Raw genomic sequence first — 27,377 nt, 5'->3', positions numbered from 1 at the left:
GCTAGTTCGGATGGGTCATTAGCTGGTTCAAACTGGTTATTAGCCAGTTAAGATGTGTCATAAGCTGGCGAAATAGATTATTAGCCAGTTCAGATGTGTCATTAGCTGGCCAAATAGGTTATTAGCTAGTTCGGATGGGTCATTAGCTGGTTCAAACTGGTTATTAGCCAGTTCAGATGTGTCATTAGCTTGCGAAATAGGTTATTAGCCAGTTCAGATGTGTCACTAGCTGGCGAAATAGATTATTAGCTAGTTCAGATGTCTCATAAGCTGGCGAAATAGGTTATTAGCCAGTTCAGATGTGTCATTAGCTGGCCAAATAGGTTATTAGCTAGTTCGGATGGGTCATTAGCTGGTTCAAACTGGTTATTAGCCAGTTAAGATGTGTCATTAGCTTGCGAAATAGGTTATTAGCCAGTTCAGATGTGTCACTAGCTGGCGAAATAGATTATTAGCTAGTTCAGATGTCTCATAAACTGGCGAAATAGATTATTAGCCAGTTCAGATGTGTCATTAGCTGGCCAAATAGGTTATTAGCTAGTTCGGATGGGTCATTAGCTGGTTCAAACTGGTTATTAGCCAGTTCAGATGTGTCATTAGCTTGCGAAATTGGTTATTAGCTAGTTCAGATGTGTCATTAGCTTGCGAAATAGGTTATTAGCTAGTTCGGATGGGTAATTAGCTGTTCAAACTGGTTATTAGCCAGTTCAGATGTGTCATTAGCTGGCCAAATAGGTTATTAGCTAGTTCGGATGGGTCATTAGCTGGTTCAAACTGGTTATTAGCCAGTTCAGATGGGTCATTAGCTTGCGAAATAGGTTATTAGCTAGTTCAGATGTGTCATTAGCTTGCGAAATAGGTTATTAGCTAGTTCGGATGGGTAATTAGCTGTTCAAACTGGTTATTAGCCAGTTCAGATGTGTCATTAGCTGGCCAAATAGGTTATTAGCTAGTTCGGATGGGTCATTAGCTGGTTCAAACTGGTTATTAGCCAGTTCAGATGGGTCATTAGCTTGCGAAATAGGTTATTAGCCAGTTCAGATGTGTCACTAGCTGGCGAAATAGATTATTAGCTAGTTCAGATGTCTCATAAGCTGGCGAAATAGGTTATTAGCCAGTTCAGATGTGTCATTAGCTGGCCAAATAGGTTATTAGCTAGTTCGGATGGGTCATTAGCTGGTTCAAACTGGTTATTAGCCAGTTAAGATGTGTCATTAGCTGGCGAAATAGATTATTATTAGCTAGTTCAGATGTCTCATAAGCTGGCGAAATAGATTATTAGCCAGTTCAGATGTGTCATTAGCTGGCCAAATAGGTTATTAGCTAGTTCGGATGGGTCATTAGCTGGTTCAAACTGGTTATTAGCCAGTTCAGATGTGTCATTAGCTTGCGAAATAGGTTATTAGCTAGTTCAGATGTGTCATTAGCTTGCGAAATAGGTTATTAGCTAGTTCGGATGGGTAATTAGCTGTTCAAACTGGTTATTAGCCAGTTCAGATGTGTCATTAGCTGGCCAAATAGGTTATTAGCTAGTTCGGATGGGTCATTAGCTGGTTCAAACTGGTTATTAGCCAGTTCAGATGGGTCATTAGCTTGCGAAATAGGTTATTAGCTAGTTCAGATTTATCATTAGCTTGCGAAATAGGTTATTAGCTAGTTCGGATGGGTAATTAGCTGTTCAAACTGGTTATTAGCCAGTTCAGATGTGTCATTAGCTGGCCAAATAGGTTATTAGCTAGTTCGGATGGGTCATTAGCTGGTTCAAACTGGTTATTAGCCAGTTCAGATGGGTCATTAGCTTGCGAAATAGGTTATTAGCCAGTTCAGATGTGTCACTAGCTGGCGAAATAGATTATTAGCTAGTTCAGATGTCTCATAAGCTGGCGAAATAGGTTATTAGCCAGTTCAGATGTGTCATTAGCTGGCCAAATAGGTTATTAGCTAGTTCGGATGGGTCATTAGCTGGTTCAAACTGGTTATTAGCCAGTTAAGATGTGTCATTAGCTGGCGAAATAGATTATTATTAGCTAGTTCAGATGTCTCATAAGCTGGCGAAATAGATTATTAGCCAGTTCAGATGTGTCATTAGCTGGCCAAATAGGTTATTAGCTAGTTCGGATGGGTCATTAGCTGGTTCAAACTGGTTATTAGCCAGTTCAGATGTGTCATTAGCTTGCGAAATAGGTTATTAGCTAGTTCAGATGTGTCATTAGCTTGCGAAATAGGTTATTAGCTAGTTCGGATGGGTAATTAGCTGTTCAAACTGGTTATTAGCCAGTTCAGATGTGTCATTAGCTGGCCAAATAGGTTATTAGCTAGTTCGGATGGGTCATTAGCTGGTTCAAACTGGTTATTAGCCAGTTCAGATGGGTCATTAGCTTGCGAAATAGGTTATTAGCTAGTTCAGATGTATCATTAGCTTGCGAAATAGGTTATTAGCTAGTTCAGATGTGTCATTAGCTTGCGAAATAGGTTATTAGCTAGTTTGGATGGGTAATTAGCTGTTCAAACTGGTTATTAGCCAGTTCAGATGTGTCATTAGCTGGCCAAATAGGTTATTAGCTAGTTCGGATGGGTCATTAGCTGGTTCAAACTGGTTATTAGCCAGTTCAGATGGGTCATTAGCTTGCGAAATAGGTTATTAGCCAGTTCAGATGTGTCACTAGCTGGCGAAATAGATTATTAGCTAGTTCAGATGTCTCATAAGCTGGCGAAATAGGTTATTAGCCAGTTCAGATGTGTCATTAGCTGGCCAAATAGGTTATTAGCTAGTTCGGATGGGTCATTAGCTGGTTCAAACTGGTTATTAGCCAGTTAAGATGTGTCATTAGCTGGCGAAATAGATTATTATTAGCTAGTTCAGATGTGTCATTAGCTGGCGAAATAGATTATTAGCCAGTTCAGATGTGTCATTAGCTGGCCAAATAGGTTATTAGCTAGTTCGGATGGGTCATTAGCTGGTTCAAACTGGTTATTAGCCAGTTAAGATGTGTCATTAGCTGGCGAAATAGATTATTAGCCAGTTCAGATGTGTCATTAGCTGGCCAAATAGGTTATTAGCTAGTTCGGATGGGTCATTAGCTGGTTCAAACTGGTTATTAGCTAGTTCGGATGGGTCATTTGCTGGCCAAATAGATTATTAGCTAGTTCAGATGTGTCATTAGCTGGCAAAATAGATTATTAGCCAGTTCAGATGGGTCATTAGATGGCGAAATAGATTATTAGCTAGTTCAGATGTGTCATAAGCTGGCGAAATAGATTATTAGCCAGTTCAGATGTGTCATTAGCTGGCCAAATAGGTTATTAGCTAGTTCGGATGGGTCATTAGCTGGTTCAAACTGGTTATTAGCCAGTTAAGATGTGTCATAAGCTGGCGAAATAGGTTATTAGCCAGTTCAGATGGGTCATTAGCTTGCGAAATAGGTTATTAGCTAGTTCAGATGTGTCATTAGCTTGCGAAATAGGTTATTAGCTAGTTCGGATGGGTAATTAGCTGTTCAAACTGGTTATAAGCCAGTTCAGATGTGTCATTAGCTGGCCAAATAGGTTATTAGCTAGTTCGGATGGGTCATTAGCTGGTTCAAACTGGTTATTAGCCAGTTAAGATGGGTCATTAGCTTGCGAAATAGGTTATTAGCCAGTTCAGATGTGTCACTAGCTGGCGAAATAGATTATTAGCTAGTTCAGATGTCTCATAAGCTGGCGAAATAGGTTATTAGCCAGTTCAGATGTGTCATTAGCTGGCCAAATAGGTTATTAGCTAGTTCGGATGGGTCATTAGCTGGTTTAAACTGGTTATTAGCCAGTTAAGATGTGTCATTAGCTGGCGAAATAGATTATTATTAGCTAGTTCAGATGTCTCATAAGCTGGCGAAATAGATTATTAGCCAGTTCAGATGTGTCATTAGCTGGCCAAATAGGTTATTAGCTAGTTCGGATGGGTCATTAGCTGGTTCAGACTGGTTATTAGCCAGTTCAGATGTGTCATTAGCTTGCGAAATAGGTTATTAGCTAGTTCAGATGTGTCATTAGCTTGCGAAATAGGTTATTAGCTAGTTCGGATGGGTAATTAGCTGTTCAAACTGGTTATTAGCCAGTTCAGATGTGTCATTAGCTGGCCAAATAGGTTATTAGCTAGTTCGGATGGGTCATTAGCTGGTTCAAACTGGTTATTAGCCAGTTCAGATGGGTCATTAGCTTGCGAAATAGGTTATTAGCTAGTTCAGATGTATCATTAGCTTGCGAAATAGGTTATTAGCTAGTTCGGATGGGTAATTAGCTGTTCAAACTGGTTATTAGCCAGTTCAGATGTGTCATTAGCTGGCCAAATAGGTTATTAGCTAGTTCGGATGGGTCATTAGCTGGTTCAAACTGGTTATTAGCCAGTTCAGATGGGTCATTAGCTTGCGAAATAGGTTATTAGCCAGTTCAGATGTGTCACTAGCTGGCGAAATAGATTATTAGCTAGTTCAGATGTCTCATAAGCTGGCGAAATAGGTTATTAGCCAGTTCAGATGTGTCATTAGCTGGCCAAATAGGTTATTAGCTAGTTCGGATGGGTCATTAGCTGGCGAAATAGGTTATTAGCCAGTTCAGATGTGTCATTAGCTGGCCAAACTGGTTATTAGCCAGTTAAGATGTGTCATTAGCTGGCGAAATAGATTATTAGCCAGTTCAGATGTGTCATTAGCTGGCGAAATAGATTATTAGCCAGTTCAGATGGGTCATTAGCTGGCGAAATTGATTATTAGCCAGTTCAGATGGGTCATTAGCTGGCTTGGTTACCATACGTGCCATACTTTCCAGACACGTCTTGGCCGGGATTTCATGTGCGTCCTCCGGAGGTTGCATTTGTTGTGTTAAAAAAGAAAATATTCTACATTTATTTCTATTAAGACGTATAATCATTCTAGCTTTATTCTTACCTTGAAATGTAACAGTTGCTTTACTGAAATAAAACCTGAAATAATAAACCTCGGTGACGTATGCAATTTTGCACCCAAATCCTGGCCAGGATGTCTCCTAACATCTACATCAGCTGGTTCAAACATGTCTTTTGCTGATTTAAACAGGTCATAAACTGACTCAAACAGGTTGTTAGGGGGTTTAAACAGGTTAGCTGGTCTAAACTGGTGACCTGAACAGCCTGCTGAGCAGCGCTAGAACACGTCTACAATCTATCAACAGTTCTTGAAAGTAAATGGTGGTTGCAGAATAATACATGTTTGAGTGGTGACACTTTTGGAAAGTCATTTTAAAAACCCCATCAAAATATACTTCCTATACTTCCTCTCGCCGGCTGGGAGAACGACTACACTGCTTTAAAAACAGCTTAGTCCAGCCAAAGGTGGTTAACTGGTTTCGCAGCCAAGCAATGTTGGCCAGGCTGGTCTGTTTGATGGTTTAAATTGGGTTTTGGCCACTTTTCAGCCGGTCAGACTTGGTGACCAACAAAACCTGTTAAAGTAACAGAGCCGTAGGCTTGTTTTCATCAAATAACACTTACAGTTGATTGATCAGAGCGTGACGTTATACATGTTGGTACGTAAGAACTTGAGCACAAAATATAAACAAACACAAAGTGGGGTGAATATTATTTGTCACAGCCATTATTCAGTATATAAATCACATTTCCATTCATGGTTTTGATTCAATTGTAGCTATCAAATAAATTGTTGTGTTACAACTGAAGTATATATCTAAATGTGTTGCACTGTAAGATTGAGACTTTGTTTGGTTACCCTTTGAATTGTAAAAAATGACCTTCAAGGGATAATTCAACAAAATATAAGAATTATTTCATTCTCTATTCAGCCTCATGTCCACCCACTTTCTTAATTCTGCAGAACGCAAGGCTATTTTGTCCTCCTTTGACTTCATTGAATGGACACAAAACCACTGAGACTTCTTTTGTGTTCCGCAGAAGAAAGAGCCATATACAGGTTTTGAATGATATGAGGGCGAATAAATGATGACAGAATGTATTTTGTGAGTGAACTGTCCCTTTAAGAGACTCTGAGGACAAATGTGCTGTTGTTACCAGATGTTTTCTGTTGAGTTACAGACGCCTGTTTACCTCTCCAAGTCTTGAACAACCGACTCTCACTGGCTATCTGAAAATACCTTGCAGACTTGGAAAAGTGGCTAAATTTTTCACAAGTTGTCCAGTTGAGGGTGTGATTATGTTTTTATCTGAGCTTGTTTTATGGAATTTCTTCATGTGTCTGTTTCTATTGAGGTAAATATTGCAAAACACTGAACTAGGAAATGATCTCAGATGTTTCCACTACTGCCAAAGTCAGGCATTTTTCTATTCTACGATCATATTTACACCACATATTTGTCGAAAACGTATAGTGTGTTTGCACGTATTAACTGCCTCACAGAAGTGGGCTACATGTATTTCCACAGAATCAAAAAATTCAGGAAACAAGTGAGAGGATTTGGGTGTGCCACCAATCTGACATTCTCAATAATCTTAATTGTGATTAGTGGGAAAAGTCTACATTTTTTCTTCTGTTCTTCTGAAAGAGACTGTTTAGGAAATATGACTAATATGTGCCTCTAATGGGTTCAGTTTATAAAAGTTGATAAAACTGAACGTTGCCTACAGGTCAGCCAAATTGTGAAGATGCATTATTGTTTGTTGACGGCAGGGGACTGTATACTGTACATACAGAACAGAAGTGACACAAGGAAAACTTCCACATGCAAAGTTTGACCTACCACCAATTACATCTTTCAATTTTAATGTGCATGTCTTACATTTTTTATTATTTCACATTTTTAAATATAGATCATTGTCTAGTTTCTGGCTTTAGATTTCAGAACCAGGGATGTAGTTAAGGCTGGTTGAGTTTGCCGCAAACAATTCCCATCATCGTTTTCATGTCCAATGAATGAAAGAATTGATCAATTTCCCACTGTGGCACCCTGAGACGATTTATATAAAAGCATTCGGCAAAAAATCTTGTAAAAAATGTAATGAACAAAATGTAAAAAAACAATTGCTACTTATTTGCAAAACACGCAATGATCAAAATTAACATCATTTTACTTTTTTAGTTCTGACTTGCAGTGATAGTTCACCCCAAAATAAAAATGATGTCATCATTTATTCACGCTCTTGTCATTTCAAACATGTATGACTTTGTTTCTTACGCAGAACACAAAAGAAGATATTTTGAAGAATGTTGTTAACCGGCACCCATTCACTTGCATTGGTTGTGTGTCCATACTATAGAAGTGAACGGTGCTGTTCGGTTATCACCTTTTTTTCAAATGTCTTCTTTTGGGTTCTGCAGTAGAAAGAAAGTCGTAAAAGCTTAAAATGACAAGAGGGTGAGAAAATGATGACAGAATTTTCATTTTTTAGATGAACCGCCCCTTTAATACAGTACACTTAATTCTAGCTTATTTTGTTTGTTTGAAGCTCAAACTGACTTCATTTTGATAGTTAGTTTAAAAAATCTTGCCATTTATCTTCCCAAGTATATCTCAAGTATATCAAAATATATCTTGATTTAAGATTTTGAATCTAAAAATACTTTTTTATAGCCATTTATTGTTTGCTGTGTGCCAACAGTCCTTCGCACTCACAATTGCAGTTACGTCAAGTCTCACTATTCGTTGCTTTCTCGCTTCAAATGGTTGTATGTACAGACACCTCCTGACTCACCCTAAATGACATATTTTTTAAACACAGCTATGCGGTGCCTCGCCATCTTAACACTTAAATCCAACACATTGAGCCCACATTCTTGTATTTATTTGTAAGAGTTGTTGAAACAGTGAATAAACAGTGAATTTTGAGAATGTGAACTACCGTCATTTAAAAATACTTTCAGCAAATAAGAATGATTTCTAGCTTGTCCGCTTGTGTATTAGCGCATCGACTGCGTACTGTTTAGCTATTCATACTATAGTGAATTCAAACAATGTGATTCAAATCTGAGTGTTTTAAAAGCGTATGGGAACTTCAAATAATATCCGGCCATACAAGGCAACATTCCAAAACACAATAGCACTTAAAGGGAATGTTGTTTCTTGAAAATGTGGAACTTTGTTTTGCAAAAAAGATGATTTTGGGAAACACTTTTAAGCGGTATGTGCACTAGAAGCTTCAGTCACTAAGACAAATTCCCTGTGTGTCCAAGCACACTATGCAATACAGCTCTTTCTGATTCTGAACTATCCAGAAACACTGTTCTCTAGTTTCTGGATTTCAGGACGGAAAAAGAAACAAAGAGCAGAATCAATTTCAGTGTAACACGCTCATTCACCCGTCTGCAACTACAAATAAACGTACTTCATCTCCGTCAAATATTTCGAAGTTGTTCTTGAACCAACGTCAAAAAATCTCGCCCCACAGTTTGTTCCCGGCCTCTTGAAGGTTCACGTTTTCCGACGTATCGCAGGAACTGTCCAAAGCCCTTGCAGCCGCCGCTGACTCATCCAACATCAGGAACAAGCGGAGGTTTATGTCCACCTGTTAACATGAGTCACCGGATTGAACTGCCGGTCTTAAAGCCGTTTCATCACGGGAAGCAGAACTTTAATAACACAGTTTCTGAAGCAGCTTTGTCAAACATTCTGTCGTTATTTACTTACCCTCAGTTCGTTCCAAACCTGTAGAAAATGATTTGTTCTGCTGAACAGAAAAGAAAGATATTTGGAAGAATGTCAGTAACATTTACTGCCATAGAAGGGAAGATAAATACTATGGGAGTCAATGGGGGCCAAGAGCTCTGTGGTTACTGACATTCTTCCAAATATCTTCCTTTGTGTTTAGCAGAACAAAGAAATACAGTATACAGGTTTGGAACAACCCGAAGGTAAGTAAATGATGACAACAATTTGAACTGTCCCTTTAAGACATTACCCATCAGTTTGGAATGAATTTGTAACATACATCTAATGCAGCAAATTACAGTACAGTATAAACAATCATAACTGAATTTAATAGCTGAATCAACGCCTTGGGTGGAGGACTATTTGATCATCTCTCTCTATCCCTCCCTCTCACCCTCTCTCTCGCTCGCTCGCCTTCTCACTGCCCACCTCCTTTGAGAACGTTGCCCCTCCTACCTGTCCATAAAAGTGGAAAGCATGTTGCCTTAAGCCTTTAACTACTCTTCTCTGACCTCTAAATATTCGTCCTTTTACTTTTCACTCGGAGACATAAACAGAAGGCAGAGAGACCTTGTAAAGAAGAGAGAGCGAGAAAAAGAGAGAGAGAGGTGAGTGCTGTACATATTTAAAACACTGAAGTCTGAAACCGGTTTGGCTATTTGAGCATCTGTGGATATTGATCCAGCAGTGGTTGTCTGCAGCTGAAAATATAAATGCAATATATTGTAGAATACGCATTTGCGTGCAATTTTGATTGAGTTGGTAAGAAAAACATGCTAAAATGATAGCAGCGCATGATAGACATGTCTTTCATTTATTGTCTGCATGCTGGATTGATGCTTGAAGATGCACTGTTATGAGTTATTCGTAATCTTGAATTTGTGTAGATTGTATCTTGGGTTTATGGAAAATGTTATAGAAATAAATCAAATGGAATTTTCTCTTTTCATAGTAATACTCTGCCTTAAAACATTTAATCGACTATAATTAGCTGTAGAATTTTCTATATATATTTTTCCAAATGTAATAAAGATATAATATGTACTGTGAATAATAGAAATATATAATAGTAAAATATATGATTTATAAAGATATATAAAGTACACACACGCACACCCTTTTTGTGTTTTACATATATATATATATATATATATATATATATATATATATATATATATTCATTCACAAATAACTATAAATGTTATTCAAATACATTTTGTCAAAAGTGGGACCTTTTTTTATAAAATGACTGTTTATTTTAGAAACTTCATATGATAATAAAAAGTTCAATATGTTTGAAGGATATGTAAGAGTAAACCCTACTGGCTGTCAGACTCTTTAAACAACATTTGACTTTGATTTTGCATATTGTAGACAAATCTCGATTCATGCAGCAGATTCGAGCGAACTCATTTCCTGCCGCATACCACACCTGCTGTTGTGCGAGGGTCTTTACCGAGCTCTGCTCAAGGGGTTTGTATGCTTCCAGAGTCATATTTACTCTAGTTTCACTTTGATTTCCTGACACGGGGCATTATCGAGGGCTGGAGGGCAGCTGTACGAACTGTTATGTCTCTAAGGTTCAAAGGATTCATTCCTGAGGGCATTCGGTCAAAGCGTGGGTGTTTGATCCCCTTTCTTGTTTTCTCCCGTTATATCTCTGCTCTTCCATCTCTGCTTCAGATGGATTTGTTTTTTTTTACTTTTTTATCAAGATCTCCTTGTTTTTGTTTACGCTGCGTCTGATAACTATAGACAGTAGACGTTGTGGCTGCATATTTAATTTGTGACTTCGTCTTTATCTAGAAATCATACACGAGCAAATATAGTTTTCTAGTTTAACTAGAGTTGCTTGGCATTTTCTTTATAGTAAACAAACTTGTGTTTTGTTTCCATTTGAAAGTTGTCGAGTTTTTTCTACATCTGTAGAATGGTCATCAGTCCAATTAACAGTAACAGTAAAATTGCAGGTGCTGTTTGTACATACCACCACATTTGCTGAAGTCAAATGATGTCAATCATTTCCGGCAAAATCACACCCAACAATAACAACTTATAAATCATTGTTATAAGCTTTGCATTGTGTATTAGCAATTAGACTGAATTCTTATTGTGAATGGTCCAAATGGTTTGGTTGTGAATTTATTAAAAAGCATAAAAAGTGAGTTAAACATCAACAATTTTGTGTTGGCAATTTGAATTTTCCATTGCAGAAATCTGTTTGTGCCCTTTTGAGCCTTTCAGGTACGGCGTATTTCTTCTTTCCACGCAACAACCTGATGTTGATAAGAAGACATCCAGCTGCTTATGTTGATGCTGTTATTTATCTAAATGGAAGACATATGCTCTCTCACAAACAGGAACAGATCATACAAAAGAGAGAAGGCGAGGCTTGCTCAAGATCTTGTCAGGTTTATGATGGATTGGGCTGCTTCGTTCTGCAGAATTTGTGACGGACATGATTTGAAAATAATATGAATAGTTAGTATTATGCGACGTAGTTTGGATGCATGAATGCAGTTTTTGTCGTGACCTCTGTCCTGGGGCCAAAAACGATGTACCGTACAAATCTTCTCCATCCTAGACTATAGTATTACAGGTCTTCCCTGGCAGCAGTTTCTCATGTCAAATCAGCGTCGAACATCAACATGAGGCAGGGCCTAAAAAAAGATATTTTTGCGAGGCTGACAAAGCTCAGGGCTAATCACAAATGTATGTATTTATTATATGGGCTTTCCCCAGGATGACTGGAAAAGAGTAGTTTTGCTTGTAACAGACGAAAAGAAAAACAGGAAAGAGTTTGATCGTTGAGAACTTAGTTTGCTTCCTCCGTAGGCAGAAATGCTAAGGCATCATAGGCGCTCTTCCAACGCTGAAGCTTTCCAAAAGGATTGCCTTCTAAGTTACTTTATTTTGGCCAAATTCTAAGGCTGTATCCTTAGTGAAAAAGGCAAACCCATAATGCAAGAGGTTGGTGGAAAAACAAATCCAAATGACCAAAAGAATGATACAACGGGAGCAACATCAAATGTTGGAGCAAATGTTTTATTTTGTTCATGTTATTTAGGAGTGATAGTCTGTTGCTGGAATTTGTAATGCTTAATGTTTAGTTGTGTGGTTGTCATAATGGCGAAAATCCAACCTGTTGCTTTTCTGCGGGTTATGATACTCAATGCTGGGTTATTTTCCATCCAGCGTTGGGTCAGAAAGAGACTAACTCAATTGTTGGATTGTAAATTAACCAAAGCTCGGTTGCTTTGCCCATTGTTGGGTCAAACATGAACATTTTCAGGGTTAATTTAACGCTGCGTTAAAAATAACCATGCATTTCTAAGGCCACATCCACACGAAGCCAGAGCTTTTCCTATCTGATTTGTTTCCCTTTTTACGGCGTCGTCTGAAGAAGTACCTGCGTACACACAAAACCGCTAAACCGATTTCCAAACCACGTAGCATATGCGCCATATCAGTATGTGGCGCTGTGATTCTGCCACAGAGACGGAGAAGAAGATTTGGAGCATGCGCATAAACTTTGCGTGCTGGGGTGATGCAATAATCGTTTTATGGATCTGCCTTTACACACGGAATGCAAGCTTTTTCAAATTCATCCACTCTGGTACCCGGTTTACAAAACTAGCGGTTTCAGGCTCACAAGATGCCATGTGGATGAAACGCCTATACGATACAAAATCTTTACATGTACAGCTAAACGCGTCTCCGTGTGGCCTCTTAGGCATAGTCCACACGTACACGGCTATTTTTATAAACGTTTAAAAAGTTTTGTCAAACCATCAGGTTGTGATATAACCCTAACCATAAAGCCGTGTTGGCCAATCAGAAACCTGGAATCTGACGTCAAACAAAGGAGATAGGGGCACGCATTCCAACGTCATAGGCCAAAACCGGAGTTTCTTCAATTCTGGCAGGAGATTTCAAAAAAGTTCAGTTTCAGTGCCCGAGAACTGAGTTTGGACGAACGGCCAAACCGCATCGAAAAAAGAAGCAGTCACTCAATGTGCTATTGATATTGTTCTTTTAATAATTTCATCAACATTAATATGTTTTACATCTCAGTAAGAGAAAACACTCAAGATCAACACAAAAAATATTTAAACCCAATTACACATGAGCTCCTTACCTTTGTGATGTCAGCATCATCCTCATCACTTAAAAACAAAATGATGCACATGATGGTGAGATATAAAGATGTGAGGGATGGACTATCTCCAGTACTTCACACTGCTGATTTAGGGTCAGTTGTGTCTCATCTCACTTTCCGAGTCAAGCCAAGTTGATCTCAGCACAAAAAGCAGTGAATGGAAGAGGAATGCTTGGAATTGGCGCCGGGATTTGGTTTGAAGGCTGAAAGGCGCTTGCCTCTGAACACGTGGGAGAATGTAAGCTTGGAATCTGACACATACACTCACAAATGCACCAGCAAACCTCTGACCCTGGCACATGTCTGCAGTGCTGTAAATCACCAGCATCAGGGTCCAGCTGGAACAAAAGATAAAAAAGATGTATGGGTCATTCGAGGTCAATGGTGCTGATTAAGTATGAATATTCAGATGAAACATAAAAGTGGAGGTGTACCATATACTGGACCTTAAATAGTTTGTGTGTGGTGGATGCGATATTGCGATGCTTTGCTTTTCTTCGAAACGTAATGTATGGTCAAAGTCTTAGGTCGATGCGGATAGGTATAGTATCTATCTGGCACGCGTGGATGTTAGTTGGGATATGCGTGCGTGCGTATGATATAGTCGATGAACAATCCGCGTTGCAAAGCGAGATTTGTTTTATTTATTTTTGTTTGTTTAAAAACGTCAGCTTTGTTTAATGCAACCGTAAAACATGACTGTTTACTTTCAGAAGTTGTAGTGACGCTTTCTTTTTCCTAAAATAATGTGAAATGATTTAATAATAATCATTTCTAGAATATATTTTAATACAATTTAAATGGATGTTGGAAAAAGAAATATCGTATCGCATATCAAATATCCCATCATTAAGCATGCTATCGCATTTCAATTTTTCCTCAATTTCGCACAGCCCTAGTTGTTACTCCTTGAATAAAGATGAATTATTGTTTTCCTCAGTGTCGCATTGGATAAAAGCATCTGCTAAATGCTTAAATCTGAAGGCAATCGCTTGTACAGCCTGATGTGGAAGGATATGAGCTCTTTAAAGTCTAGCAATGACATTTTTAATGGTGAAACGAACTTAAAAACATTTATGAATAAATACAGTTTATGCCCATCCATCCATGCATTTTGTTCAGAGCTGGATAAAGTCTCTCATGGTATATATGCAGAAAAACATATGCTTACATGAAAATCTTCCTCTCTGTCTGAAAGAGAGAGAGAGAGAGAGAGAGAGAGAGAGAGAGAGAGAGAGAGAGAGAGAGAGAGAGAGAGAGAGAGAGAGAATATGTTTTACAGTCTCAGGCTGTTCTGGCTCACGGTCAGTTTTGTCAGCTGATTCTACATTCCTCCGTCCTGAGGAATTACTGCATGCTTCATCTCAGTGTATACATGATTATAAAATATATAAATATATCATCCCCACATTATTCCCAAACATTCCTTTGTCTCTATAAGGTCATTGTGATTTTTTTAAATAAAGGGTTTACTCTGATTATATTGCCCTGTTGCAAATAGAATGTCCAATATCTTGTCATGTATGTCCGTTTAGAGTTTGTGTATATGGGTTAACAGGCCCTGACTGATCTTTGGGACTGATTTGCTAGACGTGTTCAAGTTAAAGGGATAGTTCACCCAAAAATGAAAATTGTGTCATCATTTACTCACCCTCTTATCATCTCAAACCTGTATACGTTCATTTATTCTGTTAAACACAAAGGTAGAAATTTGCAAGAATGTCAGTAACCAAACAGGTCTCTCCCATGGTATTTATTTATTTATTTACTAAATCAGACAAAAAATCTCTCGTCCCAGCCTATGGACAATAATAACATACCAAAATATGTCATTTTTAATAATAAAAAATCTAAGTTTCTCTTGTTCCTGTTATAAGATTATGGTTAGTCAGTATAAATGGCGGCATATGAAACATTAGACATCTGTGTTATTGGATCTGCCCATTTAAATAGGAAAACATTTTTGTGTGTCTGTTTCATTGGAGAAATGTCTCACTTTCAGCCTTCATTCTTAAACATGAATATTATATCTGAGAAAGTTGTGTAATAGCTGTGGGAACGTGGAATCATGTGCCTGTGTGTTTTGGCATCTGCTGCTGTTTACTGTCAGCACCTCATTATCACCGGTTTGCAGATTGTAAAACAGCAGTCTCAAAAATACAGAATCGTGAATACAGCATTTTTAGAACAAAAAACACCCCCGACTGACCTCTGGTTTAACGGAGCTTGGTATAAATGTGACATCTGTATTTTAGTAAGAGATAGATTATAGAGCCCGCAAACCTAATGCTTTGTGCCGCAGTGCTGATCTTTTTGCTTTTCATTACCAAATCTTTCCCTGTTAATTCTTTCTTTCGCTTTTTTCAGACGTTATCAAATGAAATCTTGATACAAAAATGTGCATCCAAAATCCATCTTCACAATATTTTTGTAATGAAAATAGCCAAGGGAAAGAAAAACAGATTCACTGTAAAATTACACACTACATTGGATCACTTGGCATGTTTTAGATGCGTTTTATCATATGTCTATGCATTGTGACAAGTACTGTATACGCCGAATAGGATGAAATGTTTTAGGAATAGTGCATGTTCAAACCGATTACAATGTTGCAGACACATTTTCAAAATGTTTCATTTATTCAGCATTTCTAGATGTATTGTGGCTATTTTAGTCAAGTGTCTGATGAATTTCAACAAAACAAAACCTAAGGAGTTACATAAAGTCATCCAACAGCAAAGACTGTCAACATGACAAGACAACAAAAACTGTTTCTTTAACTCTTCCTAGTTACAGTATGTACAAATATAACTGTTGTATTGCTTAAACGTGAATATTAACTTTTGCAGTATTTAAAGCTTGAAAAAATACAGAACATCACAACATTTTGACCTGTTTCTCAAGTTTTTCAAAACATTTTTTTGGAAAATATTGTTAGTAGTTCACAGAATGAAACAAAACTATCATTCGTCCTAAACACATACCTATAGTAAATTCTGAAATACTGAAAATTATTCTTTCTTTTTTCCACGGCTGTAGGTCTTTTGAAAAAATGTGGCAAATTGACCTTGATCAGAGGCTAAGCATGCAATCTTCTTCTCATGCCGCCCCCGGCATCGATCGTACGGTGGACACCCAACGGGTTCATTCGTTTATTGTGAATTGAAGTGAACCATCTGGAAGCAGTCAGAGAAGTTAAAATGGAAAATTGATTATTTCAGAATCAAGGCGATAACAGAGCTGTGGCGTGAAACCAAGCAGACAAGCACTGCGGTTGTAAATTTGGGCAAAAACCATAGAAACACCAGGGGGAAACATTGGTTCCTGCATTTTCCAGTGGACGTGTAGGGTTGCTGTTGTTCCATCATGCTTGTCTTTGTGGTTGTGACCCTTGTCTGTTAACATACTTCTCGTCTTTTAAAGAGATATGCAGGCTTGTGCCTTCAGCACTGAAAACTAGAGTTTTTACTGGCATGCTTGTACTGATGTAGGCCACAGGGAACAAAGTGAGAAGCTTATTTCGGCTTTGTGAATTTGGTAAATAAGCATAGAAAATTACACCGGGCTAGGTTACATTCTGCAGTTTGGACAAACCTACTTTTTGTGAGGCATGTTTCTCCCGTGACCTCCCCTACACGCCATCTCCTTGATGCTCGGGTATCTTATAAGAGTGCAATTGTTTTTGATGTTCTGTGCCACCTAAAATTACGTAAAATAAGTAATGTTGTCTATGAATGTGATTTGTTTTGATGCCAGACAGTATTATAATATTATTCATTCTCATCAAACCTGTAAGATGTTTTTTTTCCTCCAGAACACATAAGAAGATATTTTGAAGAATGTTGATAATCAAACAACATTGTGTCTTCCCTTGTATTGACACAAAACCACTGAGACATTTCTCAAAATATCTTTTGTGTTCTACTACAGAAAGAAGTGTTACATTGTGTCTTCACTTTACAATTGCTGGTCCAAGCGAGATCTCTCTTTCAGTGCTCAAGAAAGAGAATCAGGGATCCGTCAACCCGGCCTTTACACTGATCTCAATATGTCTTTATGTATTACGATCAAAAAATGTTCTGTAAAAATAATTCAAGCTTTCGCGATTTTCCCATCACATTAGGTGGATGCCGCCTCAGCACTGAGGTTGGGCTTTCAGCACAGTTTATCCAACGCTCTAAGAAACTAAGTGAGAGGCTGTTACCATTCATCACTGTTTCACACGGCCAAAGAGGACAGAACTGAGGAGAAGTGTCTCTCATATATCAAGACGACAGAAAGAAGTAGACACAGAAGTAAGGAACACATCATGTTTTTCTTGAAACTAGACAACATTGCAGTGCAATGACACAATGGGCAACGTTGCAGTCGATTCTTGGGATTTTTGATAGTGCTCTGCAACATTTAATTTGCTTTTATAATTGTCATGTTTAAATAAAACAAATTTAATTTGATTTTAAATGTTTTTCATTGTCACTGGCTCTAATCGTGTGTGGTTTTTGAAGTTTATACTTCATATACGCAATGGACCTTTTTACAAGCGATGATGCGTTCAATGGTCATCAGCATCGTAAATCCTCTAAAGTTTTTCCTAGATTCATTTAAATAAAAATGATGTACGTTTATAACACTAGTTTGTATTATATTACCTTTGCATAAAAAGGACAAAACAACAATAATGCCAGGGTGATTCTTATACAGTGTTTGTGGAAGTCATGGTAAATTTGACATCATTCTCTCTTTTGACTGCCGTTCAGACTCTCGCTGTTTTTTTATTTTGTTGAAAGTCAGAACACTATCGTTGAGTTTGTTTCTTTTTTGCTAGTTGAGTAAATGAGAATGCAAAAAGCATATTTGTGGTTATATGCTTTAGTTATACTGTGGCTATAGAAGTGTACCCAACTATGATAACTTTCGCTTCTGAAAAACCCGGAAATGTGCAAATTGCTATAAAATTGTGTGATAAGAAACTAAACAAAACTCTCGATCCTTTAAACCTGATAAGCATGTGTGTGTACAATATGAGTGTATTTGCATCAGTATTTTTTAAGTGGGGAGTTTTGAGAATGCCAAAATAGACAAATTAATTATGAATTATGTGCTGTGTGTATTAGAAAACTGATCTAGCTACTTTCTGTATGAAACAGAACTTGCTTTACGGAGAGGTACTCCCCTCTAGTGGTCATGACTTAAAAAACACAGTCTCTGCAAATACTGTGAACTTTTTAAAGAAATGCTAAATGTTTTATATTTTAATTATTTGTATGTGTTGACTTGAAATACGGTCTATAGTTTGCAACAGGAATACATCAGGCATACAGTGAGACGGTCATTATACAAATACTTTGTAGGCTACTACTCAGAACCTTTGTGAAAACAGAACTCACACCATACAAACATCATAACCTTGCCTCCAGGTCACATGTGAAATTCAAGGATACCTATAAAATACTCTGACAACATCATAAAAAGAATGGATGTTAATAAAAATGGTATATTGCTGCTGTCCTTCTGAAACCTCGTATCTCCATATTTCGTCTTTGTTTTTGTCATTAATCATTATTATTAGTTACCCTTTATGTTTTTCACTGGGTTTTGCAAATATCTAACCAATAAAACTTTTTAAAAAGTGCTTTTAGAAAACAATATTTAATCACTTACAAAATAAGTCCTGAAAAACACAATTTACAAGAATTAACAAACCACAAGACATGATGATCCGTGTAAGATGATGCTGACAGTACAGTTTTGCTGTTGCTGGTTTTCATTTCCCTTTCAATTTCATTATTTTATTTACTGCCCTGTAGTGGTCATGTTTTTAAAAGTCACAAGATATGTAACTCCAACTAAATAATTTGAATGCATAATTTTGTACAGAATTATAATTTTAATTTATAATCCATTCATAATGGTTTTCTATCTATCTATTTATATTTATAGTTATTTTACTTAATCCACCAACAGGGATATGATGCTAATTTTGTCATAAGGTGACATGCATATTTACTATTGGCATAACTATTTCAAAACCAGATAAATTTTTTAGCAATAAGTGAATTGATTATGCAGTGTAACCAACTTTTCTTTCTTTTTATAGTTCTTGAACGATTCTGTGGAGCTAATTGTTTTGCTAATATTTATTTTCATGTTGCATCAATGTTTTAGTGTATTTTTAGCTCAAGTAAATGTTGAGACAAAAACGATCAAATGTACACTTCCGAAGTTTTGAACGACTAATTTTTAGTAACTGTTATGTTAAACTGTTGTTTTGAGGTCAGTGTCATGCCTTGTAATATTTGCGTATGAGTAATAATATCAACATTTTATAATTGCGTGAAAACATTTTACTGTTGATGGTAAAAGAAATTATGTGATGTTACACTTCGAGAATCGGTACAAATTAAAGCGAAACAATTCGACAGAAAATTAAACCCAAACAAAGTATGTTTTTTGGGTTTAACCCAAACAAATTCTCTCTATATGTCTAAATGTAGTCTCTGTATCCAGAAGTCTCTAAAACAATGTGGTGCTTGTGCAAAGAAGAGGTTTTATAATTTCTCTGTGTTTTTATGTCAATGAGCACCAACTTCCTCTTCTCTGCTCCATTCCACAGGACATGGCTGGGCCTCTCCTCTCTGCCCGCTTGTTTGTACTAGTGGAGCATCTTTGTCTGCTACATCATATCCATGCAGGGGCATTTTATAGGCACAAGCCATTGCCGCAACAGCACCAGCCTCTTCCACAACTGCCTCTCCTGCCACATGGCAATGAGGGGATACCCCAACACCATTATTATGGAAAAGAAATGCCACAACTGCCATACGGAAATGAGATGGCTTTGCTTCCACATTATGGAAAAGAACGTCTACAGATGCCTATGCACCGGGGTAAACCCAATATAGGAAAAGGTAGGATTAAAAAGTTGTCTTAGAAATGTATCAGCAAAGGAATAGATTAATTTATTTTATATTCATTTTATTTACAAGTGTTGTCCAGTTTACCAGATACTGAACAGTTATGATTTCTTTAATGTAGGTGAAACAATTCCAAGGGGAGTGAAAGGTGTCACTGGGGAGCCTGGTCCAATCGGGCCTCCGGGGCCTCAAGGTCCACCAGGACTTCCTGGGAATGGTATGCCAGGACCTCCTGGAAATCCTGGTCCCAAAGGTCCACCAGGATTCCCTGGAATTGGAAAGCCTGGAATGTCAGGATTGCCAGGAAAACCTGGAGGCATTGGTTTACCAGGACCAAAGGGTGAGATGGGACCAATTGGTGGTAAAGGATCAATGGGATTACCAGGACCTCCAGGTTTTCCGGGGCCTCATGGCCTACCAGCTATGTCAAAACCGGGTGGACAAGGACTTCCAGGACAACCTGGGCTTCGTGGAGAACCTGGACAAAAAGGCCTCCCTGGGATTCCTGGCCTCCAAGGGCCAAAAGGTAGCAATGGGAATGGTCATCAAGGGGCGCCAGGTATAAGAGGACCCTCTGGACTTCCAGGGCCTTCAGGACAACAAGGACCACCAGGAGTTGGCAAGCCAGGACAGAATGGACTACCTGGAGCTCCTGGAGAGCCAGGTAAACCTGGTGAACCTGGAGAACCAGGGCTGGAAGCAGTTCCAGGAGAAAGGGGCCAAACTGGGCCACCAGGACTACCAGGTCTGGGAAAGCCTGGGTCAGATGGGTTTCCAGGGAAACCAGGTTTACCAGGTGGAAGAGGTGTGCCAGGCCCACCTGGTTTACCAGGGGGTCCAGGACTGCCTGGATTCGGAAAGCCTGGTTTTCCTGGCCCTAAAGGTGAAAAGGGGCATGGTGGCTTGACTGGGCCTCAAGGTCCAAAAGGTGAAAAGGGTCATGGTGGTTTTCCTGGAATGGATGGACCGCCAGGTCCAAATGGCCTCCCGGGTACTCCGGGTCCAATTGGACTCCCTGGAGGAAATGGTTTCCCCGGTCCAAAAGGAGAGGGTGGTGCAGTAGGCCTCAAAGGACCAATAGGTCAGAATGGTGAACCAGGGCCTCCAGGGCTTCCAGGAAAACCAGGATACCCTGGTGAAATAGCTCAACCAGGACCTAGGGGCTTACCTGGCCCCATGGGACCTAAAGGTGAAAATGGACAGAGAGGCCTACCTGGCACACCTGGTGTCCCTGGAAAGCCAGGCACAAAAGGAGAAGTTGCATTTCCAGGTGAGAAAGGTCTACCGGGGCCTATGGGAATCCCAGGATTAGTGGGTCCAGCGGGACCATTAGGCCAACCTGGTCTCCCAGGGCCAAAGGGGGATTATGGGTTGCCAGGAAAACCAGGACCACCAGGTGAGGGAAAACCAGGATTTCCAGGCCCAATAGGTCCCCCTGGTAATCCTGGACCTGGTGGACTTCCTGGTCAACCTGGAATACCCGGTCCTCCTGGCCCACCTGGTCCACCTGGGGCTCCTCCTCAGTCTCCTGGTTTTGGGCAAATCCTTCCTGTGACTGGTCCTGGGTTCGATGGTTATAAAAAAAAAGAAAAGCCTGGAGGAGCCCAAATAGGTTTGAATGGCCAAGAGATGCCCGCATTTACTGCACTACTAACAACACCATTCCCTTTAGTTGGGCAAGCTGTTGTCTTCAGCAAGATTTTGTATAATGGCAACCAGAATTACAATCCTCAAACAGGCATCTTCACTTGCAAAATACCTGGAATTTACTACTTTGCCTACCATGTTCACTGTAAAGGAAGCAACGTTTGGGTGGCCTTGTACAAGAACAATGAGCCAGTTATGTATACGTATGATGAATACAAAAAAGGTTACCTGGATCAGGCATCAGGGAGTGCAGTGCTTCCCTTACGAGCTGGAGACACTGTATATCTCCAGCTACCATCAGACCAAGCTGCTGGACTTTATGCTGGTCCATATGTACACTCATCATTCTCTGGGTATTTGTTATATCCTATATAAATATGTGAAAAATCTTTCAAACATCAACTGTGTTTGTGCCATAATTGCTGAGACATTTCTTATGTGTTAAAAAGTGGGAAAACACAGTTAAACATTAAGATACATTTTTCAATCAACCTGAACTGAAACAGCACATATAAAACAGACATGGTTTTGGATGAGGTGATTTCATGTGTCGTATACTTTGTAGGATAATGTGCTAAAGTGGAATTGCTAATATATGTGTCTAGCATACACAACTACATAATTTCAAGCAGGCTTACCATATTTTACAACATTCAGTATCCCATTTAAATTGTAAGCACTTTGATAGATCTCTTTTTACATTATTTATTTGCATTTTTCTTATTGTTTGGTACTATATTGTTTGTTTATAGCTGGGGTCATATTGACTACTGTACATATCAGTATTTGATACAGTATTCAGATTGTGAGAATGTTTTCTTAGCTAGATTGCTATTGTTGGATATGCACTATGTTTCTGCTGTCTTTAATGTTTCATTGTACCATCTCAATGAATTTCATTAGAGTATATGGGCACATAAGGTGTTTGTTTTTGTTTGCTTGTTTGTTTGTTGAATGTCCACTAATTTTTACATTAACACCAATTTTCACACCACATGATATTCAAGGTCTTTGTTTATAAAAAAACAAACTTAAGGATGTTTATTGTGAATACAGCAGGTACTGTGCAAACACACACACCGTACCAACACACAAATCTTACAGTAAACGTTTCTTAGAATAGACACTTTTGTAATTTATTTTTACTTTTACTACTGAATTCCAAAATTTGTATATGTTCAAAATGATGGTGATGCACAGAATGAAGGAATTTATTTATGTGTTTTTAATTTCTGACAATGGTGCTAAACTGTTAAACAAATATGGAGTAATGTTGCATGCATTTGTAATTGGGAAATTTAAAACAAATAAAGAATGCTGACCATCTGAATCGTGTTTTATAATTTTTGCATCGATTATTTATATACATTTGACCAGACACGGCGTTAATGTTCACAATGCAACGTTTAGTGAGTAACAAGAACAGATATTGTTCAGGAAGCGTGTTAAATAAAGTCACTTAGATGCCTATAATTCGACCCATTTGGTGTTGTTGATTATATAATCGATTTTATATTATTTAATTAAACAAAATTTATTTTAACCTTTTATTCCCATATTCAGTCTTTAGTTTCCATTAGATCTTTACTTTGCTTAATGACATACATTACCCTTCTTTTTTCATTAATATATTTAATATTTGTTTACACAGTCTGTAGAGATTATCAGAATAACATTGATCATTTATGTGTGTATAACTGTTCATATACCATAAAATCTTGAAGTCATTACAGTACATTTATTTAAACTTTATTAGATGTAATTCCTCTCCACACCAGGGTTGGCGGTAGGGGACTCTAATGTCAAAACGAATGCGCTTGTAGAATAAGACCTTCTTTGGCCCACGTGACGTTACTACTGAATGAAAGAAGTTGCCTGGTTCATGTCAAAATAAGGTATGTTTTTGTTATCTTAGTTGCATATATTGTATTATATATTGAATTGATTATGAATAATTGTATTGGAATTACAGTAATGTTTTTCTTATATACAAATATCTCTGCTATGAGACGTCAGCAAAATCTAAAGTTGCCATTACGATTGGACTCTTCATTTGACCGTTTCTGTTGTTTAAGGAACGAAAAATACGTTGTTGATCAGTAAAAGAGTGTAACTTAACTAAATCGTACTGTGGGTGACTTCGTTTGTTTACCAGGTGGTTGACAGTTAGTAGTTCGGTTGTAACGTTGGGTCATGAACTAACGTACAGCGAAATGTATTAGTTAGTTTTCAAATTGAGAACATATGCTTCACTAAAATACTTTGTAGTAATATTGATATTTGGGAAGTTTGCTCAAATCACGTATGAGAACAATAAACGAGATTCTATATAAGGACAAACGGTTTAAGAACGTACAGAATACATAACTAATCGGATAAAAGCGTTGAAGTGGGAATTATCGAATATCCGAGAGTTACTTCCCACCTCAACCCGGAAATAATTCCTGTAATTTAGCTCTTTTATAGTTGATAACTACTTTTAATGTTATTCAATCTTTGTTAACATTAATGTTGTAATCTACTAAATACTTTTAATCTGGTTAAATCCAGACTGTATATTCGATGTGGGAAATTAATCCGGTTAAATGAAGGAGTTCAACTGTTCTGTTCAGATTTTTGTGGTCATGATTTTACTATCCAAAATCACCCATCTGTGTAATGTATATTTAAAGGCTTGGTGAATTTTCTTAGGGGAAGATAGTTTGCATTTAGGTTGGACAGTATACATTGTACAGTAAACATTAAGGTTAGGTGAACATTTGCCATTTGTGATTTTGTATAACCGTCTGTAACACGGTTATCGTCGTGGTTGAAACATGTATCTTTTCAACTATGTTCTTTGGATCTTAAGGATGCTATACACACTTTGTAATTTAATTCGTACAGTTTTACCTAAGGTCAAAGGTAGTTGGTTGCCATGGCATCACGATCAGGACCGCGAGCTGCAGGAACTGACGGCGGCGACTATCAGCATCGCGAGCGTGTGGCGCCGCACTATCAGATGAGGTAACGTCACGTGTCCGTTGTCCTTTGATTGGTTTTGTGTTCAGATAAATAATCTGATTCATAAGTATGTTTTACGCTGGATTTACTGTGTACTGTAAGCGTCGTCTCTTCTGGTTTTTCCAGTTTTGCAGTACATTTTAAACTTTACAAACAGGATATTTATAAAGACGCACCCAGAATATATAATATAAGCATTTCTTTTTAAATGTTAGTTCATAGTAATTGGAAAAATATTCCGCAATCAAACCGGAGTAATAATGATTCAAAGATTTGATATTGATTTGCATTTCAGTGAGCCTCATGTATGAAATGTTTTTATGTATGAAACGTATTTTTTATAAAATAAAAGATATGGAAAATTGCATAAGCACATTCCAATGCATTATTTTGTGCGCACACATCTCCATAACTTCCATCTTCATAAATGTTTTTCACATTTTTTAGTGTTTCATATTTTGCCACAATGGAGAAATGTTCAGCTTAGTTAGAAACAAGCTCACAGCACTTTAAAATTATGACTTCAAATCCTTTACCGGATTCAGTTCTGAGGTCTCTAACTCATTCATCCGACCCTTCTGTATCCCTTCCTCCCAGTGTGGCGCTAAAATCTGAGATCAAGAAGTTGAACATCGCTCAAGCAGTACTCTGGTTGCTTGTTGCGGCACAGGTGGTGGTCAGTCAGCTGAACCTAGTATCGCATAAAGTGGTGGCCGCTCCGTACCAATGGGAATACTTTTATCTCCTGAGCATCATACCAACTCTCTTCAACTTCATGGCTCTGCCCAAAAACAACATCAGCTACCTTGTCATCTCAATGATCAGTGCTGGTCTATTCAGTGTCGCTCCTATTCTTTACGGAGGAATGGAGATGTTCCCCATCGCTCAACAGCTTTATCGCCACGGCAAGGCTTATAGGTTCATCTTTGGCTTCTCGGCCGTGTCTGTGATGTACTTAGTCATGATTATTGCAGTTCAAGTGCATGGCTGGCAGATCTACTACAGCAAAAAGCTGCTGGATGCGTGGTTCACCAACACACAGGACAAAAAGAAGAAATAAAGAGACTGGTGCAGAATTATTGTGACCTGTTTTCGTGTCTATATCCTCTGTTTGAGGGCTCTTTGGTGACATAATTTGTTTATTACCTAAGTAACTAATTTGAGCCGAAGAGGAGGCCAAAATCCTTGAATAATTTACTCACATTGACTCTGAGCCAACATCAAGACCTCAGTGATGTGCATAAGCTTCAAGGCTTAGATGTCACTTGCCGTTGTAATCTCTGATTTAACAAATCAGAATTTACTGCCACATGTCAGTGTCTGTTTTCTACCGGCCGGATACCTCAGGTCTGTCCCACAACGGAGTCGATGGGATAGAAGCATCCCTGGGGAATATGTTCAATTATAAGGAACCAGGGAGTGTCAATGTAGTAAAATAGCATGCAATGATATTTTGCTCTCTCATTTGTCTATAAATTGATAAATAAAATGTTGACTTTAAACACAAAATATAATCGGTGTTTGAATTTTTTTTATGCAATAATTCGGTAGTTATTTATCGAGATGCACCGAAATTAAATTTCTCCACCTATTATTCAGAGTAAAATCTGCCAATACCAATTCTAAGGATTAAATTAATATTTATTAACCTGAATGTTATTCATTCATTTAATGACTAATAATATTGAACATCAAAATGGTGATGAACATTTTCTCTGCACAGAGTACAAATTCATAAAATTTTCCTGTCCTCTTTTGATTGACAGGATATATCAGCCCTATCTGCCGATAGTGTGAAAAATTGCTTTTATCGATTATGGTGATTATTTGCCGATATATCGGTGCATTTCTAACTATTTATAAGTCGAAATTATGCCTGAGTTAGTATTTTAGATGAACTGTATATATGAAGAGTTGAAGAGAGTGAAAAAATACAGCTAACTAACACGATAAAACAAAACAAAAACATGATAACATGACATGTTTAAAAACTGAGTGATTTCCTTTTGGAACCAAACTCTTCATAGATGGTTTTATATTAATTACAAAAAAATTCATAATTACTAAAGTGATATGAATTTTTTTTGCTGTTTTAAATGTGTTGCATACTGTGCTATACTGCAAGTATGCAATGCAAAAACCATCATATTAGTATCACTAGGAATTTTGTGCGTTGCTCAGTGGCTCTAAAATCTGACATGAGTTACTTTGTACTGTATATTGATGTCAATATTTTTAGGAGCTTATAAAAAAAAGCTTGGCAGACTATGCATCAGTAATTGAAGCCCGTTATGCAATCTTTAAAAAAATAAGATAACATTGATATTGTAAGCTGCTCGGTGTCTCTTAAAATTCAACATGTTTGTGAATCGTTGCAAAATGTATCTGTATTTGAAAAGTGTGAATGTTAAACGGTATGTTTTAACCTGTAATGTACTTGTGCTTATGTCAGACATTAACAAGAGAAAAAATAAAACCAAGGCTGTTGGTTTTTTTAATAGAAATAATGAGCAGATAATTAACCAGGGTGAGGTTTTACATTCCTTTGTTAACTGTAAACACAGACCTTTACACTGTCTACACCAGTCACGCCGCAGCAGTGTGGACAGAATGTTAAATAATGGGTTATAATGTGTTCTATTGTCTTTTGTTGCTTCACCACGGTGTTACCTGGATGTCTGTCACTTTGGCCAAATGAGTGATAAACTGATTTCAGCAAGTCATTAATCTAAACGGAAAATCAAACTCGAATCAAAGGTCAATTGAACGTTGTTGGGTTTGGGGTATGTAATGGCTGGTTCACTACATCAAGAAATACAATTGATTGGTTTTGTTAGCTCGAACAGTGTGATCCAGTCCGGTTTAGAATGTTAGTTCTTTTGGTCTCACTATTTTAAACCCCATTAGCCGTGAGGATAAAGTGATGACTGCCAGCTAGGTGGAAGGGAACAGAGTTGCTTTGGAGGTTACAAGGTAGGTGCATCCTCCATCATAACATTTACGCATTTGGCAGACGCTTTTAT

General features: G+C 37.9%; 2 protein-coding genes across 3 annotated transcripts; both read left to right on the top strand.

Moving 5' to 3' along the window:
• The first annotated feature begins 9,093 nt into the window (after positions 1-9,093).
• On the top strand, positions 9,094-22,679 carry col8a1b (collagen, type VIII, alpha 1b). The gene is made up of 4 exons (XM_079472222.1): positions 9,094-9,239; positions 16,914-17,085; positions 19,404-19,698; positions 19,826-22,679. Exons 3-4 carry the CDS (start codon positions 19,407-19,409, stop codon positions 21,724-21,726), a joined length of 2,193 nt encoding a protein of 730 aa, XP_079328348.1. The 5' UTR covers positions 9,094-9,239; positions 16,914-17,085; positions 19,404-19,406; the 3' UTR covers positions 21,727-22,679.
• A 460-nt stretch (positions 22,680-23,139) lies between these two features.
• jagn1b (jagunal homolog 1b) lies at positions 23,140-26,819 on the top strand. 2 transcript variants are annotated; one of them, XM_079471240.1, is made up of 3 exons: positions 23,140-23,246; positions 24,238-24,357; positions 24,952-26,819. In XM_079471240.1, the coding sequence occupies exons 2-3, from the start codon at positions 24,269-24,271 to the stop codon at positions 25,412-25,414; spliced, it is 552 nt and encodes a 183-aa protein (XP_079327366.1). In that variant the 5' UTR covers positions 23,140-23,246; positions 24,238-24,268; the 3' UTR covers positions 25,415-26,819. The 2 variants fall into 2 exon arrangements, with proteins under 2 accessions (XP_079327366.1, XP_079327367.1); XM_079471241.1 differs by having other exon boundaries at positions 23,195-23,246; positions 24,249-24,357; positions 24,952-25,860.
• The last annotated feature ends 558 nt before the right edge of the window (positions 26,820-27,377 follow it).

The sequence above is a fragment of the Barbatula barbatula genome (genome assembly GCF_947034865.1).
Source record: "Barbatula barbatula genome assembly, chromosome: 13".
Taxonomy (NCBI): Eukaryota; Metazoa; Chordata; class Actinopteri; order Cypriniformes; family Nemacheilidae; genus Barbatula; species Barbatula barbatula.
Note: the sequence above shows the minus strand (reverse complement) of the source record. Positions and strands in the feature narration are given on the sequence as shown.